Here is a 20,561-nt window from a genome sequence, read left to right as displayed (position 1 = left end):
TTTCTCTCTTCTTCCCCTTCCCTCTCTCCCAGGGTATGGGTCTGTGGGTCAACCCCACCCCATTAGTCACAGAACTGGGCTGAACCAGCCCGTAAACCACTGACTACTGATCAATGCACATTTGAGGACTGCTGTGCTATAGAAAGTGTCTGTGTTCAAGTCTGTTCATGCAATTTGAAGTTGCATGTTTATGAGCACAGCAGGAAGCACTTGCTCTGGGGCTTGAGACAGTGAACTGTGAGCTAAATATTTGGGAAAACACATTATCATTACGTCACTAGGACTTAAAATTCACTTGACTGTATTTTTCTAAGAGATGATACTCAACAGTGCAGTGAAGTGTGAAGAATAAAGTACTTTTTGCAAACGGCTTTATCAATTAAAAATGATAAACATTCTTGGCATTACAGAATCGAAACAGATTACATACTAACCCAAGATAAGATGAAACCTGTCAGTGTTCACATCCTCGGGAGATTTTACTGAAGGCCTGGAAGAAGAATCTTGACACATTGTTGTTGGGGTAACGGGTCTAGAGAGATTATTAACTCCTTCATCTGGATCCGCAACAATGAAACCTGTGCTAGTAAGCCATAATGCTGTAGCATAAAGTATTAGTGCCCAAGAGTTGTAGTAATGAGGCCTGGCATTATCTATCGTCTCTGCCGTATAAAATGCACCACCTACAAAAAGAAAAGTTATGCTGCAGGGTTATATTTTCTTTCAAATTATAATAATTCCTCATTCATTAAAAATTGGGATTCTTCTTAATGAAATATTTACATTACATTATAACACTTTTTTATATTAAGTGTGGAATACTTAAATTTAGGCTAACAATGGAAATCTATTTTGATTTATTTGCATAGAATGAGACACAATTACCTTTTCCTTCTTTCAATCATAAAAATATCCAACCAACATGAATATGAAACAAACTACTTTTCATATCACTGATAGTTCCGTTCTCATAAGCAATCTTTTTTTCTATAAGTCACAAGTATGCATACTCCCTATAAAGTGTTATCCTATTGAAATAGAACAAGTCAGCTAGGACATTATTGATTGCAACTGAGCCATGAAAATAAAATTTCATCACATCCTTACCCTCAGCAGGTAGCTGTGATGCATATTCTGAAGGCAAAATTAAGAGAGCAAAATCCTGAAGTGCAGCCAGCCAGAGTTTGCTCAGTGTTCCAAGATCTGCCTGTACTAAGTCTGCAAGTCCACTGGCCGAAGATGTTACATCTCTGCAGCTTTCTTCTGTAGAGTTTGCAGTTTTCAAGGAGTGATTAAGTGTAGCACTTTGATTTTTTTGCTTTTCAACTGCAACTATGTAAACCTGTTCATATAGTTGGAAAAACATTTACAAACATTAACGCTGGGAAAACTACCAAAATCGTGACTGCCTGTTGAGCAAGCATGAGATTTCCAAGAATCTATTCCTGCTTCAAGTCCAGTAGGTGTGGATTACATAATTACGGGTCACTAAAAACTTATCCTCAGTTTCTTCCGCAGTAGTTTCTCATATCCAAAATCCAGTAGAAAGCTGAAGGGTTTACTTCAGAGATTTCTAGTGGTTGTTACATATAGATAGAAGAAACGACTGATATCACTTTGAAAAGCAATACTTGACAGAATCACGGAATCACAGGGGCTGAAAGGGACCTCTAGAGATCATCAATTCCAACCCCCCTGCTAAAGCATGTTCCCTACAGTAGGTTGCACAGAAAACCCTTGAGGTGGGTTTTGAATTCTCCACAGAAAGATTATTGTCAAACAAATGCTTTCTTTTACCTGCTTTCTTCTTAATTCTATTTAATGAAGCATGGAAGAAATCTCAGAAACCATTCCGCCTGAAAAATTCTAATTCCCCCCTCCAGAAACCAAGACTACTGTTACAGAGCTATTACACTAACCTCTGCCCAGGCCTTAAGCACAGCCAGTATCTCCATAGTTGAGGTGCTTTCGTTATATTGTTGACTTTGTGCTTCTTTCCCAGCTTGCACTTTGACCAAAGAGGACACAAGCAACTGGTGAACCCTTCGAAGGTCATTGAGATCACTTACTACACCACTTGCTATCCAGGCACTGCACACCTAGTGTTGTAGAAGTTAGTTAGAAATGAGCCAAATACCACTGGATACTCCTTTTTCCCCCATTTGTAAAATGATGTAAATCTTTTTTCATTTCTATTGAGATACAATTATCTCTCAGATAATAACCAGTGTTAAATTGAATTACAGTTCAGCATATATAAGTAACAAAATCCAAAAAAATACTAGGATGGATGAATTAAATAACTGAAGTATCAGCTGCTACAGAAGTATTCCGAAATATTCTAAAATGCATAAAAAATCTGGGATGTTATGATATACAGGTAACCTGGGTGACATTATTTTGTGTGCATTGAGCATTTGAGACTAGATGATTTAATCTATCCCTTTTCTTGTGTGATGTATCAAAAAGAAAATTTCAGAGGGTCTATTACCTAAGACTTCTGACTTTCAACACTTGCCTGACATGCTTTTGCTGTGACATCAGGAGGAGTTTCTGGGGCAAAGGCAGGCCTAAGTGCTGCTCCAACCTAAAGAAAAATTACACAGTATTTAATATATACAGAACTATTAAGTAAAGAATTATTTTCCATAGCCACGCTTAGCTGTAGTTTCCTTTTTCACTTTTCAGATTTTTCTTTGTGTGGTTCAAGAGCAAGGACACAACTGCATAATTTTTTGTTTGTTTGTTTTGCTTAGAGAGAAAGCAAAGTTCTCTTTGGAAGGGGACTTCAAAGTAGTTTCTATTCTTTGCACAGTCTAAAATTGAAACAGAAACCTCTTCCTCCTTTAGTTCTTAACTTGATGAGTAGTTCTCAAAAGATAAACAGTGTTCCAAACCATTACAGACTTGCAAGACACCTAGTGACAATTCCTTACTCAGAAAAAATACAGCTCTAAGGAAATCAACAGCTGAAGTTGGTCAACTTTGCCAGGTGAAAGAAGAGGAGAATTCATGTACAGAAATTCTGAATGAGACTTCAGGAAATCATTAATTCAATTTGGATAAATGCATTCTCCGCTGTCTATTCCTAGTTGTTATTATAGCAAACATTAGACATTAGCAATGGTGCTTACATTGGCTTGATATTGCTCCAGAATTAGATGACCTGGAAACTCTGGTTCTGGAACAGCTGCAAACTTCCGAACAACAATTTGCAGTGTTTGAAGCCCAGAAAGACGCAGCTGATCACTGTGATCTGTGGCAGCCATAAAAGCCATTCGGATCAAGTCAGCTAAATGCAATACTAAAAAATCATCTGAAAACAGAAATAAAAACAGTTTCACTACACTTAAATATAGATATAATATATTTTATAATATTGATCCCAACATTTTCAAAATCTTTACTTTACATGTTACAACACATCAAGGTTTAATTCAAGGGATTTTTCACATATAACAACTTTATATAGACACCTTATGCTAGCTGATCTAGGCTACTTTCCTTTTCAGTTTAAAACTGTACCTGTAAATAGCTCTACATATGAGGTAGAGTTTCCAGTAATGTGTTGATTTTTTTTTTTTTTGGGGGGGGGGGAGAGGGTTGGGAAATGCTTTTAAATATACACAGAGAGGTACTGAAATTGGTGCTGTTTTTGTCATGCTCCCAGCTAGGCAAATGGTGCTGTTGCAGACTGGTGCCAGTTATCATTTCTGATTGCCAATGCTTATGCAGAAACAATGGCTCCATATACATTCACTATAGTGATATAACCAGAAAAATGAGTATAGATGCTCCACTGATAGGCCAATATTTTTACTACTTGAAGTTGTTCTGCACCTTAATTAACATAAATAGACTTTTAATCGTAATACAAACAACACATTTATGATGAATTTGAGTGAGATGCAAAAAACAAACAGTTTAAACATATTTTGCCTTTTTCTGAAATTCTTTCAATGCTTAAGATGTACCTCTCAAATCACGTTGTTTTCTTTCATGAGCCAAAGTTATGTCAAAGTGTGCACTGCCTGCCTTTTCACACTGGCTTATAATTTTACAAACACATTCTGCAGCAAAAACTCTGGTGGACCACCGTGGATTACTGAAAGGATGGAATCTCTCGTCACTTTCAGATGTTAATATGGACGCATCATCCACTTTAGTAGTTTCTTCTTCCTGAGTGGTATCTATTGAGGCTACTGTATTGAAGTCTGTTGTAAGGACACAGGAGAAAAAAGTAAAAATAAATGAATAAATAGGTAATTTTACTTTTAACTGTAGCTAAAAATTACAGAAGGATTTATAAGAGAATCTCTTTAAGGTCTGTCTCTAACCTTCTCCAACTCACTATGAATCTCTTCAATCTTACTGTCTGAAAGTCAATGTTAGAATTAAAAATAAGGTGCACCAAAGTTGCCTGTACTTATCTAATGCTACCTGCTGAAAAGTAACATCAATATGGTGTAATTAAACAAAGAACTTCTGGAAAGAAGTGAAGGAAAAATTACTTTAAAATAAGTGACACCTATGAAGCTACCGCCCTTTCAAATCCAAAGTTTTTCTTTATCATAGATGGAGAGAGAGCGAGGAGAAAAAAAAAGCTTCTCACAATATTCAGCACAGTAATTCATTCTATCTGCTTGGAATGTTCATTAATGATATGGTCTCTGTCATTTCTATCATCCACAGAATAGAGGGTCTGAATATTTTTCTTGTAGGTACTCGCACAGGAATCACAAGCGCAGGTGTACTCTGCACTTCCCTTTGTGCTACAGAAATAAGTTAACACTAGGACAATAATGCAGAGAGAATACCATCACCTAAGCCATACTAAAATGCTTACAGAAACCTCTTCAATAGTGAAAAGGCAATCTAAAGGGTAGAAGTCATATTCCTTCTGACAGAACCAAGTTAAAGGGTTTCATTATGGAAGATGATTATCCTTCATGAACATTCAAGAAGCATGCTTTTCTTCAGTAACATAATGTACTGTTGCTGGCCTTATTCTCATTGTATTCTCAACTAGAGTCTATTAGTACTTACCAGCTGAGGCAGCAAGAACATCTTTACAAAGCTTCAGCCAAAAAGAGAGCTTTTCAACTGCCATTGAAGTAAGCATATGACTCAGAGTATCTTTGATATCCTGGCACAATCTTTGATCCAATTCTTTGTCCAGCAAGCCTAACAATGCCCCCTCTAGGCCTATTTCTCTGATGTTAATATCTGTAAAGAACAAGTGTGAGATTAGTGTTGTTCATCCCAAAACTAAGTAACGACCTCTCTCAAGGTTGAGCACAGAGTAGTTTGACAACAAACATCTAGTTATGACTTATTTTTGAAATAATAGTTGATATTGCTATAATGTCTAAGTCATCTGGGTACAAAACAAACTTTCAACTTTTACAGATCGTGCTACCAATGGGGAAAGAGTTATCCAAGAGAAAAACAAGAAGAATCCTATTCTAAATTTTGCTGCACTATTGTCACCGGTAGCATCTGAGCTCCTGAAAAAGAATATCTTTGGCTACCTGATTCCACACAATGAATCATAAGGTAGTTCTAAAACAATATTTTAAATTAAAGATAAAGTTAATAACTATTCTCCAACACAGCTCAAAAACAAACACACGGAAATAATTTGTTAAATGTGTATGACTGATTTTATTTATCCACGAGTACCAAGTAAAAAAATCTGCATGTTGGTTATAATGCATCTTCTGAAAATTTGCAAACAAGCGTGATTTGAAATCCAAAGTGAAGCCATTTATCACCACCACATTCTCACAGAAGGGCACAAAGATGTTCACTTTCAAGTTTAAAATTCTATGGATCCCTAGAATTAGTCATTACTTAACTAATTATCCAAACTTTCATCAGAAATTCTTCCATACCTACTCAAAGTGACAGATTTTCAGTTTGGGAGAAGATTCAAATGTCTAATTATGAAAAGCGTGCAAGATGTATGAGGACTAGGAAGCTAGGCATCTGAGGTGCAGGAATATGAAGCTACAGGGTAGTTAGGCTTAAATTCCTCTGGAACTGCATCTGCCTCTTCTAGATTAGTGATCCTTACTCTACAGTATATGGAAAGCAATAGAATATTCATTTTATCACTCAGAATGGTTTGGATACTTCCAAAAAATAAAGAAAACAGAAGCAATCTTCTGGGGTGCAAGACTTCAACAAGAACATAGCTAAGTTTTCATAATCATCGTAGAGCACATTTAGAATTCATTATGGAGTGAATCAAGCTCTTGGATCTCAATACTTCAATACAGTACCTGAAGCAAAGTCTTCTCTGCTCTCTTTAACTAATGCAACAGCATATTCTGATACCTCAGCAGCTTCTCTTTGCACAAGCTGACGCAAGCAAGCTACCACTGCACGTCTCAATAACAAGTATGAGCTACAGAGATTCACCTGAAACATGCAAAAAGAAACAGTGAGATGGCTAACAAGCCTTTACAGCTGTACCTCTGTAAGTATAGTGATTTGTTAACAATTGTAGTTGTGAAAACGTGAAATCAGTAAGCAGGGAACTGATGCTAATTTTGCACAGCTGACTTTTTTTTTTTTTTTTTTATCCCAGATGAAAGACTTTGAAAACTTCTACAATAAATTCTAATGTACTTTTAATATTTTTTCTCTAAATGTAACATACAAGGCTGAATCTGGCCACAAAACTATTTCCATTGGTAACAGTAGAAAGACTCCATTAACTTCAATGGCAGCTGAACTATGGTCTCAGTGCACAGATGCATTCCTTGACCACACAGTATTCATAATGGGCTTGAAATCTCAGCACAAGAGAAACAAAATAAAATCATATTCGTAAGGAACAGGGATATTCCTGCGTAAAGAACTGGGAACCAATTGACCAATTGTTTTAATAAATCTGGACTCCATGCATATAAGGAAGTTTATAAGGAAGAACAAAGTACATGGCTGCAATTCCATTGCAAAAAATATTATATTGTCAAATTACATTAAACTATTCTAGAAAAGGTGAGAGGAAGGGTAGGAGTTAGTAGTGAATGCATCATACTGAGACAACCAGCTTTCCTGAGCATTTCTAGGAAAAGCAATTTACATCATTTTTTTTTTTAACATCACCAGCCTAGTGTGTGTTTGTTTGCTGTTTTTAATACTAAAAAGATACATAATAATAGATTCCCTATGAAAAACAAAACTATGATTAAAACAAAACTTCTTAAACAATCAAAGCAAAACAAAAACTACCACTGGAAAACAAGCAAACAATCCACAGCCCCAAGTTCTTTTGTTAGAGTGGAGCATTTTGATTTTTTCATTTGCTTGCATGCAATTTTCTGACCATTCTGAAGGGGATGCCAAAGGTTAATGAACCAACTATCTGTGATGTCATGCAGTATGGCTACACCAACATTTAAGAAACTTGTTCTAATTTAACCTTAGGTTATCATAATTAAAATAAAATAAAGTAATCCATTCCAGCCATTCAATTCAATTGTGCACCCCTTGTGTAAACTATGCAAAGCTGCAACTGTGTAAAGTTGTTGCCATCCTTCAAAACAGACAGAGCTGAATATCTGCTGCAGAAAAACCTCGTGGTAAGGTCATGCTACTCACTTGTCAACAGCAGGTCTATGTATGTTAGTCAAAGTAACTAATATAGATTAGTTGGTTAACACAGTTAAAAATAACAACTTAAGAACAAAAATAAGTAATACAGAATTTCAGCTTTGTTATGTTAACAAAACTAAGCATCATCTTATGAATTTTCATGCGTGCACTCAATTCCACAACACTCCAAATAACATACTCAACGCACATGTAGATAGACCTGCATAATTCTTCTAAAAGAAAAGTAACCTGACTCTGTATTTCTACAAAATACTTTAATCAAAACTTTAAAAACAAAAAATGAGGCTTTTAATGCAACATTTATACAAGCAGGCCACACATTCTACTGCAACTTGGACATGCATAGTTTGCATGCTCATTTTCAAAAGGGAAAAAAAGAGAGGATTTGATTCAAGCTACAGGACAAAGCAGGATGCACATTTTTTATCACTCATTCTCCCACTTTGCAAGTAGCAGACACGACTAACCAAGACACAACAATGCAAGCACCACATACAAACTCCAATGAACAAATTGTTCCCTTTCTACACCAAACACATTAAGATCAAAATGATGCCTAACTAAGCACATAAACGAAATATAAGTGTGTCATTTGCAGAAAGTTAGGAAGGTTAGGATGACAATCATATGTCAACTGACATGCTAAAAGAAATTACATTAAAATGGTTAAAAGGAAGAGAAAAAAGATGAAATAAAAAAACAACACTGCAAACTGTTCCAATTCAGGATTAACAAGGCACAGAAACCTACCAACACAGAATTATCCAACAAGATCTCCTGCACAAAAACAAATGACAAACAAGTCATGACAAAACCAAAAATATCGATATCAGTGATACCAACCACACAAGGAGACCATTACATGTAAATTCAATATCTATTAATATTCAGAATGTTATCTCAAATGTACCAAAAAATCTATTTTGCTTCGTAATCTCATATTTTATGTTGAAAAATATAAATAACAAGCCAGTTGCCTTTAAAATTAGTGTTTAAAGGGACTAGAACTAAGGCAACGTAATCACTTATCTATGGTTTTAAAATACCTTTACCGTCTTACTGCTGAAAATTAGTGTTCAGTACATCATAAGCTTCCACAGACAAGGTCTCTGGAAGTTTGTACTTTAAAAAAAATAATTATGTCAGAGCTAATGGTGGGCATGACAAAAAGCATATAATTTATATTCTGTTGCAGCAAAGAATTCAACAGATAGGATAAGCATGTCATACGTAAAGTCTCAGGGAAAAAGACTGAATTGACAACCAAGAAATATCTGAAGAAGCTGTAGAAGGGTTGCTACTAATGACAGATGTGTGTACAAATAAAACAAAGAAATACACAACGACAACAATAAAAAGAACTGGTGAAGTCTTTGCCTGACTCATGTTATGTCAGTGCTAAAATAGTTACAAACTCAGTGGCCTAAATACCCTGGAGTCCAGAGAGATGTCGTAGTCTAGGGGATGGGAACAGAGGCAGAAGAGGTAGCTTGCAGCTGCCACATCAATTGTGCTGATGCACCTAATGCAAGCAAGTTTGAAAATAGAAATGGTATGGAAACCACAGGGGAAGAGGATAAAGAGGCAAGTTCAAAGATCATTTATCTGACCATTGATTCTTTACCTTTCCTATTTTTCTGCCTTAAATAAATGGTGAATATCCACAGTATCTCATTCCCAGCTTTAATTCTTGACTTCAAAGAATGCAAAATACTTTGCATAAGATGGGCGTCACATTCTTGCGACATGTAAAAATTTGCACTCATGGATAATGACTTGCTGGAAAGTCACTTTGCATGCCAAGTACAGTCAAAGGCAGGTCTCAGCTCCAATCCAATGGTTTACTCTGCTTGCCTACCTAGATGGTGATGTAGCAGGTGGAAACTGCATGGTAAGACAGCAACTTAGGCAAATGCATAAGATGGCTTGTGCAACTATCTTCTCACAGATCTGCAAAGCACATACTCAAACCTTTCCTGTTTCTGACAATCTTGAGTGACATTTCCTGAACTGCTAGAATCAGCAACACAGGTTTTCTGCAAAAAGTTCCTTACAATGAGAAAAGTTCATCCATTTAAAACCACTGACTGTGGTGAAATCCCCTCCTGTAGAACTCATAACTTCTTGGATAGAGGTGAACATGGATGCTTCTACAGGTGCACAAACACAAAGAGAAGCCATGAAATGCACTTCTTAATTTACTTATGAATATATCATTTTTAAATTAATAAAGTACTTTGTTTAGTACTTTGAGGCAATTTGTAAAAATAATAAAAATAATATATAGACAGAAAGACTTCATCATGACATCCTGTTTACTTGTAGCTACTTGTTTTTAGAGAAACTGCACTGTACATGGACTGCAAACTCTATGGACTTTCAAATGATCCCAAATGCTAATATATCCTCTGTGCAAGAGAGTAAATCTCACAATTTGTTATGGCTCCACCAATGTAAAAAAAAACAAAAAACCCTGCAATTCACCTGGGAAAGAGAAAACTATAGCTGTTTTACGTTAGAAGAAAGAATGTTTCAGATGTGTACTTCTATAAACAGAAAATTTAAGACAAAGTGAGGCTTGAAGAATTTGTCCTTCCAGGTTTTTCCAGCAAGCCCACAATCATGTTTGTAGTGAAACAAGATCAAGATAAATAGAAGGTATCTGAACTTTATACAATCCAATATATGTTTTATATGGCCACTATGGATACACAAATAGTGCACAGGAGAAGATGCAAATAAAAATGGTGTTAGACAAAAGAAATTTAAAAAACAAACAATAAACAAACAAGAAAACAAGAAACATACTTTGTCTTTTTCGTTTTTGTTTGTTGGTTTTTTTTGTTCACCTTTGACATACAGGGAGATTAGACAGTTTTATTTACAAACAAAAGCAAAAACTCCTAGACCCTAAATATAACTAATAACTTCTAGTAAAATATTGTTATTTTCTCGATAGAACTAAGTGTTTGGGAACAGCAGCTATTTAAAAATTACTTTTGGATAAATAAATAAAAAGCTGGAAATAAAAAAAAACCTCCTCTGTCAAACAGCGTTTAATTTTATTTATCCCAAATACCTATTTATCCCAAATACCTAGTTTCAGACTATTATTTACATGTCTAAAAGTTTTACACTGACTACCAAGAAGACAGTACTCTAAATTCTTAGTGCTACAGAAATTACAAAATAGAGAAATCTATTTTTCATGATGTTGAAAAACAGTAATCAACCAAAACAGTTCTCAGTAATTAGTACACATACAGGGAGCTTCCCCCCCAACCAAAAAAATAAATGCAACAGAGGAAAAATAATGGCCAGCATAAAATAGCTGGTAAAAATCCAGTGCAGAATTGGATGGTATGTTCTGACAGACAACTGGCCTCAATAAGAACAGCAGAACACACTTTCAAGTAGTTCAGAAGAGCAAGATTTCTACAGTATGTGCTCTCAAAGATGAAGCAGAAACTGAGTTTATAATTAATATCATAGAGAATATATGTCTATAAGGGAATATGAAATATCCCACCACCACATAACATTCAGTTGCATCAGCTGGGAAAATTGCATTTTTTAAGCATTTCTGAACACAACATTTGAAAATAAAGCTAGTACTGTATCAATATAGACCAGTAAACATGTACTCACACATAGGCAGCTTACAAGGCTAGACAAGTTGACATGTCGAGGAGCAAACATGTGAAGCTGCTGAAGGCAAGAGATGGCTTGAGCCTGAACAAGGCAGTCAGGATTATCTTGCATCACTGCACAGCCCAGGAGACAGGAAGTTCTTAATGCTGAAACTGTTGCACTGCTACCTATACTCAGAAGAAAAAATATTTGTTTTCATTCATGTGCTCTTTAAAAACAGCAACTTCTCCTCCAAAAGAGGATAACTCATCTTTTTTCTCAAGCCACCCATAAGTCACTCTTTTGAAGAATACTGTCTATATGTATTATACTCTGACATCGATGCTCTGTGGAAACTTCAGTATTCAGGTAGGCAAATTTTGATTTACATGCACCACTGTAGCAAGCCATATTTTATATATCTGCATCACAGCTATGACACAGACTGGCTTCAAACACTTTGAATATCTTCTATTTAAGCTTAGAATACCTTCTATTTTGATGCTAAATGTAAGAATTATCAGACAAGACATAGCTTGGAGAGCCATTCCAAAACAAGGAAAAGTTATCAAAAGGAAATAGTTTTTGGAAGACCCACAGTCATCTTGATTGCATAAACTCATGGCCTGTGGAATACTGTCTCACAAGAAAGAGAAAACTTAATATGTGCTTATTTACATATTACATTTTAATTATACATTCAAATAACATTTAATAATTTTGTCAGACTTCTTTTGATTTAGCCACAATACTGCACATTGCTCACCTTGCAACTCAGGGCCCAGTGTGGTAATAAGTGCATTTAAACAGCGACCAAGGCTTTGGTGAACTTCAGTGTACGTAGGAGGCACAGTCAACAACAACATGAGAACAAGAGATAAGGTAGGTTCCACATGCACGTGGTACAAAGGGCCAGCTAAATCTACTATCAGTGACAGAGAGTGTAGTGCCCATGCCTGTAAAATAGAAGAGGCAATCGTGTTACATACATATGACAAACAAAATCTTTAAAAAATTGGATAGTTCAAAGAAACTCAATTTGTAACAGGATTAAAAGCTGTACTTCTACGTTCCAAAGGGACAAGTGGAGAGGTTTTAGAAAGAACTTTTAAGAATCACATTTTTAAATGTTTTTTTTTTTTTAGAAATTCCGTTACGCAATGAAATAATTCCTTTAAAATTGCCCTTGTTAATTAAAAAAAGAGATCAATAGTGAATTAATTTTATTAGTGAGAAATCTTCTTCAGATACATTGTTTGTAGAATGTTTCATAGTCCTCATACTCCCATGCACAAGTTACCAAAGTTAATGTGAGTGAGTGAAACAACATTTTAGTAGTCACTATTACTTTGCACCAATAGCTAAATCTGTTTATAGTAAATATCATGACTCATAGTAAATACATTGTAGATAAGGTTAAAAAATTCCTTAAGATCTATACAATCACATAGAACACGTGCTATGTCTCTTTAAAGTATTCTGTCTGATAGAAAGCAGTTTTAGCCACAAAGACAACATTTGAATTAATCTTCAGAACAACGTGCCTTACTCCAAGAACTATAATGACCAAGTTCTACAGCATTAAGGCTTCAAATCCCTGTTATTTACCATATTAGCCTTCATGGAAAAAATTGTGAGGCATGTATTGTAGCAAAGACAAAAACTGACTAGAACAGAAAAAAACAGGTGCCATCTAGTCAAGGTCAAGGTATGGTGAATATGAAATTAATCAATTCCTAAAAAAAAAATCAGAACTTGTTCATAAAGACAATTTAGCTTTAGCTCAGTCTTATCACTCCCACTGATCATTAAATATGAACCTCTCTAATCTCATCATACATCTTGCTTGGAAGGCAGATCTTGAGCATGGGCTATTTTCATTACCTTTGCTACTCTACTCATCACCTGTGAGATACATCTAACATGTTGTGAAACGTTATTCTTAAAAGAAAGAACTTTTATGGCAGAATATAAATCAGTTAATTTGTAATATAATGTTTTTAGATAAGTGACAAGTACCTGTACATCAGGAGAAGTACTGTCCTGAGATAAGGTATAAAGGATTCCCACACATGCATTCAGGTGCTGAGTAGAACTTATTCCTCCTAGGTATCTATACAGACATCCCAGTGCCAAAGAATGGCCTGTTCTTGATACCACATCTCTGGCAGATTTTAGCCTATTAATTATACAGAAAGAAAGCTGTCAATGCAAAGCTTGTCAACGCCAAGACTGATATTACACAAGCAAAACTACAAATGAAAATTCCAGTACACAGTAAGTAAAACACTTTATTAGACATTGTTATATTGCCAAAACTCTAAGTTAATCATCTGTCATCTGAAAGAAGTACCAATAACATTTTAGACACACATAACTGACATTGCTAATAGGCCATTTAACTTATCTGATATTCTATGTGCTTACTTAGATGATATCTTAAAGATAAAAATAACTAAGAGCTGCATAACAAGAAAAAGCACTGCTTAATTTCTGTAAGTTTTGAAATAACATCAAGGAAACCAGCTTTTACAACTTTTCTCTATATTATTATCATACTGGGAAACAGGAGTATTCCTTAAGTGTTTTTATAAATTCAAACAATAATTTACTAAACTTCCTTGAACTTACTTGTCAAAACTAACTTGCGCTAATCCAGCAGTAAAGGCACTGTCAGAAACCACCTGCGCCAACCTGGCCCAACACTCCGCAGCAGCACACCTTAGAAGTGGATTATTGCTTTCCAAGGCACCCAGTATCAATGTCAGGGCAGATCTTCTAACTTCTTCTGGACTTAAACTTCCCTTGCAGTTAGCCAAGTGCTAAAAATAGACAGTAGACATATAAAACTTCTAGGCAGAACAGTAATCAGAGTGTAATTTTTGCATAACTGACAGAAAAACAAGACCTGCAGAAGGAGCTTTATTTCCTTTACATCTTATCTGTGGACTTCTTCAATTTTTATTTGCTCATCAAAAGTTAGAATTCTAACTTCAGATAAGCATATATCATACCATGACATTATAGCATTAACATTCTGATTTAAAAAAATTAATGGATGGTTTGCAGTAGAACACAAACCAGCACACTAGCATAAAAATTAGGAAACAATGAATAGAAAAACTGTGATACCATAAAGAAGAATTTCAGTTAAAAAAAAAAATATATATATGTATGTATGAGTATGTATGAGCAAAAAATAGAGCACTTGTCTGAACACATACAAAGTATGAGACAAAGGGAAAAAATGACCAACAGGAGAAATGTTTTTACCAACTTTTTTTTTTCCCTATAGTAAGAAATCTGAGAGAAATAGTGATACAGACAAGAATGATGGCAACAGAATTTTCCCATCTTTCTTATTTGAATTATAGTAGCATAGACTGTAGTATACTACAAATGTTTTTCTTTATCCTTTAATTAAAAAAAGCGAAAGAAATTAAACTATGACTCTAGCATTTACAGAATACATTACAAATAGAAATGCTGCCGCAGAAAACAGCAGGACTGTCTTTATCTTGATGGTGAATCAGAAAAGGAATGCCTACACAGATATCTGAATGAAAGTTTTCAATGTTTTAGAAATGGAAAGGAAGAGAAAGAGAGAGAAACAAAGGAGGTTTACCTTTAAAGACGTAGAAAAGGCTGACACAACATTTAATTGCACTATTTGCTGCCGTGATCCTTTTGTTTGCTTTATAGAATTCAACAACTGTTCTAACACTTGCAGCCTTGAACAAAAACAGAAAAAAACCTCTCAGAATTAAAAAAAAAAAAAAAAGAAAACTAATTTTAACAGCTTTTAATCTTATTTTATTGAGAAAGTGAGTTGGATCCAATCAAGTATCAAGTCCAGAGCATTTTCCTTTGACTGTCATACTTGTCTACACAAACATGAATGCAGCAGCCTATGCCTAGATGTGTCTTTTCATCACAAGCAACTTCAAACAGAACTTCCAATAATTTTCTCATCTGAATTGTTTTATTCATGTTTCATGCACACTACTTTCATAACTGATTCTTTCAGAACTGTTTTCTTCTGTTTGATCTCAGGCACACTGACCATCTTTTTCAGCATCCCCAAAATTCTCCCAGCAGTCAAAATTACTACTTTACCTTTGGGTTTCTGTGATATGACAAAATATAACTCCAAAAAGAGCAGTTGCTGCACTGATTACAGACAATGTGGGAGGTAGTGGTTTAGGTACTGAATCACGTTTTGCAGGTTTCTCATATATTGAGTAAGGGTCATATTCCAGGCTGCCTCCAGCTACACTGTTACCTAAAAGGAGCTGTAAGAAGGATACAAGTGACCAAAACATAACCAACAAATCAGCACTGACCTAAATAACTAGAATGGAATGACAATACAGTGCCACCAGTATACAATATACCAGTATATTAGAAGTACCTGCTCTTCAATAAATTGGTGGTCAGACTCCTGCAGTAAGGGACCAAGTAAAAGGAGATCATCCTCATGACAAAGGGGCGGAAGCAAGAACGTAGAGGCATCAATCTGGCTATCTGGTATGGTTAAGTCCACCACTAACTCTTTCAGAACAGCATGGAAGCTTCCTTTAAATGAACAGTATTTAAAAAAATTTGTCATTATTTGCAATGTGCGACTTTGTGAGCATAAAGATATTTATACTGAAATAGCAATATCTACGTAACATTCGTATGGAGTTCCCAAATAGTTAACTGGAGAGCACTGTCATCTTGCTACAGATGAAACAAAGAACGCTGATTAAGATAAGCAAACTCAGTGCTTATAGAGATCTAGAAAATGTAAAACCGAGTTCTTTGCAGAAGGCAAAATGCCACTAGGTACTTACACTGACTATTAAAGCCTAGAAAGAAAGACAATTAGAACCACAGAGATATTTCTACACACATTTCCTGAAAATTAATGCTGTGGAATGTGAGACATATCCAGGCAGGAATACTTGGACTTGTCAGGCAGGCACCATTTAAAAACATTTATAAATACAGTTAAGTAAACAACCAAGTTGTTGGCTGTACTCCAGTATTCCAGGAGTTCACATTCACAAAGCAAACCATGAGGAAATTATTCTATGTTACGTTATGAAAGTTTATTCTAGTAGATAAAACTCACATATACATTTATGTACAAAATTTCAGATCATTAAAGTAGACCCTGCAGTGAGATAACATGTTCTAGTGCTGAGAAAAGTCTGTTGAATTTGTTAGGTAACTGGTGTTGAAAAACACAGCAGAATTAATCTTAAAGAGTGTATGCTTTTTATAGGAATGTTACATACAATTATACCTCCAGACCACCATGACTGACAAATTAAATTGTCATCAATTAGGAAATGTCAGCATTAAAGGAGGTTTAACTCCACACATCCAGTAATTTGCATTCAGTTTCCTTGTTAGATGACCACATAATAACCTATAAACATTGAAGTTGCTTATACTTTTTTCTACACAGTTCCAGAAGTGGAAAAGCACAGTTGCCACCATACTACCTGCTGCTTCTGCTTTACCTGTGACCAATTAGCAGATATGTACTTTTTTTTTTCCAAAATGCATAATTCAAATCTATATTTTCAAATGTTAGCAATATCTAATATATTTCCAAGATGCACAGTGTTGAAGCAACAGAAATTCAGCCTTTAAATAAAAACAAATTAAAAACATCTAGAAACTGCTCTTTCCTGAGTTGTTATAGACAATCAAAGCAAAACTGAAAAATCCCTCTCCTATGAAAACAGTATCAGAATCCAATTTCATTGAGATATTCAGCCATTTTTATCCAAGTTATCCTAACCAAGTAAACATTTATTTTAGTTCCATCCACGTGGCCACCCTCAACATGCAAATTCATACTATTTCAGTGTAAAATGCTTCAGAATTTTGAGCAAGAATGCTATTCCAGCATTCTAACTATTCACCTCATTTTATTAGGAAAGAGAAGGAAATGCCTGTACTTTATTTTGTGGTTTAGACAGTAGAACATGACAAACACAAAAAGTTGAAAAATGAAAGGAATCCTAATGAATTGTCTGACAAAAACAATTAATTTCAGATAATAGAAAACAGCAGCAAACCTGATAAACAAATATTAAGATACTGAATGGTGTGGAACGCACATTGTGATAATTAAATAATGTGTTTATATATAATAATATTATTTAGTATATTCAGTATTATATTTAGTATATTTAGTATTATAGTAATAGAATAATATTTATTTCAAATAAATGTTTTAATCTTAGAAACACGGGCACAATATAATCCAAAATTAATGACACGTGAAAATAATGATCAGAGACTATGAGTGCCTCTCCTATGAAGAAGTTTGAGAAAGCTGGGCTTGTTCAGCTTGGAGAAGGCTCCAGGGAAATCTCATTATGGCCTTCCAGTATTTAAAAAGATTATAAACTGGAGGGAGACTGACTTTTTATACAGTCTGATAGAGATAGGAGACGGAGATAGGATGAGGAAGACTGGTTTTAAACCAAAAGATGGGGAAAAGGGAACGCTCACAGTAAGCCTTTTGTTTGATCTTACTGGTAATCGGAAGCAGCAAAACAAAGGCACCACTGGTTTAGATAGAGAAGCAGAACCTACAGAAGTCCTAGTATTACAGACCTCAGAAATTTCAAGATTTGACTTAAGAAAGAGGCGTGCAGGTAAGAAAACACAGTATACCCCACTATTTTTCCTAGTTAACTAGGAAAACTAAAACTAGACATGGAACAAAACATCCTAGGTTCCATAATCATATTTTCGTGCAATAATTTCTTTTTAAAAAATTTAGTATTTGTGAAGACATACAGTTTCCCCATGAGACTATCATACTAGAAATACTATGTAAAGAAAAGTATTTCTTTTAACCTTTCCTGTAAATACTTTGTTAGCATTTCAAAATAATGCATACTTGCCTGGCTAGAATGCATAACAGACCATCCATAAATAGGCTCTTGGAATATGCATTTTTCCCTTATTTTCCCAGTCCACAGACAAATTGGTATTACAAATGGGTGAACAACTCTTATAATCTGTGAAATGAGTGCTGCCATTCTAAGGTTATTTACAATGTTTTCAACAGTGCAACCCCTCATTTATTTAAAAACAAACAAACAAACAAAACACAACAACCCTACCCCCCCCAAAGAAAACCTTTAAACTTCATTTTTCAGTTCTAGATTACAACACTCTCAGCCAGGATATTGCTCTCTCACAAGATTCAGACCTTACAAGTAATGCTGCAAAACAGAAAATTCAATAGGTAGACCAAATGCAGAAATCTGAAACCAAAGAACTGTCAAATCTGCTCAACTTCAAATATTTGTATTCTATAAAATGTTGTTCCCTTCTAATAAAAAGACAAAAGGAAGAACATGCTCTGATAGAGTTGTCACTTCTAGTATTTTAAGCTTACACTCAGTAACAAATGTTACACACATATACACAATATGTTTATGCATACACTATAACTGCTACGTTCAGACCAAAAAGGTGACAACAGCTTTAAGGCAGAGAAATCAGGGATTTGTTCTTATGAAAATTCATTGAGCATTTGCCACTAGATGGAGCAGACTATCTGAGGAAGGATTCCCTCCATGACGTAGAGGATGCAATCAATCAAATGGCTGGCTGGCACATCTCTCTGTCCTGATGAAATACCCTGAACGTTACAACTACCAAACACTGTGGCTCCTTATTCAGTGGTGAACTATTCATATGAGAATTTTAAAATGACAAAAAAAAAAGTTTTACTTGATCTATTAGTAGTCACTGTATTGGAGGATTAGATTTTAAATATGGCAAACTACATTCTGATAAAGAAAAGTGAATTTAAAATGGGTAAGATTAATGTATCTGTCTGGACATGGTCCTGGGCAACCTACTGCTCCAGGTGACCCTGCTTAAGCAGCAGTAAGATCAGATGAGCTCCAGATGTCCCTTACAATCTTAGGCATCCTGTGAGCCTGTTTGATTAAATTATTTAAACAGACCGTATTCAATAGGCTTATGCTGATATTACACTTCTTTGGATTAAAAATTGAGTAAGTAAAACTGGTATAAAAGGAAGCTCGTTCCTCAGATAATTAAAAATCACAATGTTGTCTGTCTTCAAGTTTCAGCTAAAACCAGCACAAAAGTCTGTATTTCTAAAAGAGGGAAAAAAGGGAGTCAACACTAGCTTTTCAAGATCATTGTGACTTCTCTACAATTTCACTGAATATAAACATAGGGAATAAAATGTGTTAGAAAAGGTGAAACTAAATCATGCTACTTACATGTATGTTGCACAAAAATTTAAACATGAGCCTGTAGTGTTTCTAAGGGTGTTCTTTGTAAGAATACATACCTTCATAGATTTTTGGAGGCAATACTGCTAGTAATTCATAAAGTTTATGTCTGTAAACAGTTGATGATGTTTTTAAAGAATTTCCATATGACTTAGAGATCGAAGAAAGCCTTAAAACATAAAAAGTGCATTAGAGATGTTAAGGAGTATAAGGATTATTGAGTCTGGTTCTATTTGTACCAGGATCTAATAAATAATTTCTATATATATTAGAAATGCCAAACAATTCCACATCCTCTGACAGAACCTCTTAGTTATATTTTCAGGCTTTTCTTTTAAATGTAACGCTATAGAAATAAAGCTTTCAATACTCCTTGATTGTACCTATATTTATTACAGCTAACTTTTTTGCAGATATGTCTGCAATGTGGAGTTTAGTACGTTAAATCACTACTTATTCTCACGTAAGGCAAAAGTTAAAAAACTTATTAAATCCTTTCCAGCTTAGCTGCCAATCTAAATATAAAACAGCTATCTATAAATCCTTCTGTCCCAGTGTATTAAAAATTTGTATTAAAAAAAATGAAAATGCACACAAACAAATGTGCAAGTTGGATTAAAAAAAAACAGAAAAAAGGCATTAATGTAATAAAAGGATATTATAACTTCTTCCCTTAATTTCTTTGTACAATACTGGAGTTTGCAATACTCATTATTATGTCAGCTAAAGCCGCGATACTGCTAAATCCTACACTCCCTTTTCAAAGCACAAAAAATAAAGTTCTTTAGAAAGTGCACTAAATGAAATGCAAGAGAATTCCTCTGTAGCTTTTCAAAATCAGAATCACATTTAATGGTTTGATTCACTTACTGTGTCAGTAAACCTACAGCACTTGGGAGAGGAGGAAGAAGTCTCTGAACAACTTCATCTGTAAGAAGACCAGCACAGTGGGAAACGAAGCTTTTGATTGCTAAAAAAGGAAATGGAATTTAACTAAAGTGAGATGCATAGGGGAAAAAA

The 20,561-nt window shown here is 34.9% G+C and overlaps 1 protein-coding gene across 5 annotated transcripts in view; it reads right to left on the bottom strand.

Annotated features, from left to right (window-relative positions):
• HEATR5A (HEAT repeat containing 5A) overlaps positions 1 to 20,561 on the bottom strand; it is a 56,912-nt gene that overhangs the window by 8,246 nt on the left and 28,105 nt on the right. For 4 of the 5 annotated variants that reach the window (XM_065753622.1, XM_065753641.1, XM_065753631.1 and 1 more), the window contains 18 exons: positions 20,412 to 20,511; positions 19,601 to 19,710; positions 15,668 to 15,831; positions 15,373 to 15,548; positions 14,882 to 14,987; positions 13,888 to 14,078; positions 13,276 to 13,435; positions 12,023 to 12,212; positions 11,275 to 11,444; positions 8,377 to 8,403; positions 6,285 to 6,423; positions 5,047 to 5,226; positions 3,975 to 4,214; positions 3,135 to 3,316; positions 2,519 to 2,587; positions 1,920 to 2,099; positions 1,108 to 1,342; positions 435 to 683 (listed from right to left, as the gene is read on the bottom strand). In XM_065753622.1, the coding sequence (XP_065609694.1) occupies positions 435 to 683; positions 1,108 to 1,342; positions 1,920 to 2,099; positions 2,519 to 2,587; positions 3,135 to 3,316; positions 3,975 to 4,214; positions 5,047 to 5,226; positions 6,285 to 6,423; positions 8,377 to 8,403; positions 11,275 to 11,444; positions 12,023 to 12,212; positions 13,276 to 13,435; positions 13,888 to 14,078; positions 14,882 to 14,987; positions 15,373 to 15,548; positions 15,668 to 15,831; positions 19,601 to 19,710; positions 20,412 to 20,511 (2,868 nt within the window). The remainder of the gene's footprint in view (positions 1 to 434; positions 684 to 1,107; positions 1,343 to 1,919; positions 2,100 to 2,518; positions 2,588 to 3,134; positions 3,317 to 3,974; positions 4,215 to 5,046; positions 5,227 to 6,284; positions 6,424 to 8,376; positions 8,404 to 11,274; positions 11,445 to 12,022; positions 12,213 to 13,275; positions 13,436 to 13,887; positions 14,079 to 14,881; positions 14,988 to 15,372; positions 15,549 to 15,667; positions 15,832 to 19,600; positions 19,711 to 20,411; positions 20,512 to 20,561) is intronic. The other variant, XM_065753648.1, reaches the window with a different exon arrangement.

The sequence above is a fragment of the Cyrtonyx montezumae genome, unplaced genomic scaffold, assembly GCF_038088225.1.
Source record: "Cyrtonyx montezumae isolate F1298 unplaced genomic scaffold, pur_monq_1.0 scaffold_10, whole genome shotgun sequence".
Classification (NCBI taxonomy): Eukaryota; Metazoa; Chordata; class Aves; order Galliformes; family Odontophoridae; genus Cyrtonyx; species Cyrtonyx montezumae.
Note: the sequence above shows the minus strand (reverse complement) of the source record. Positions and strands in the feature narration are given on the sequence as shown.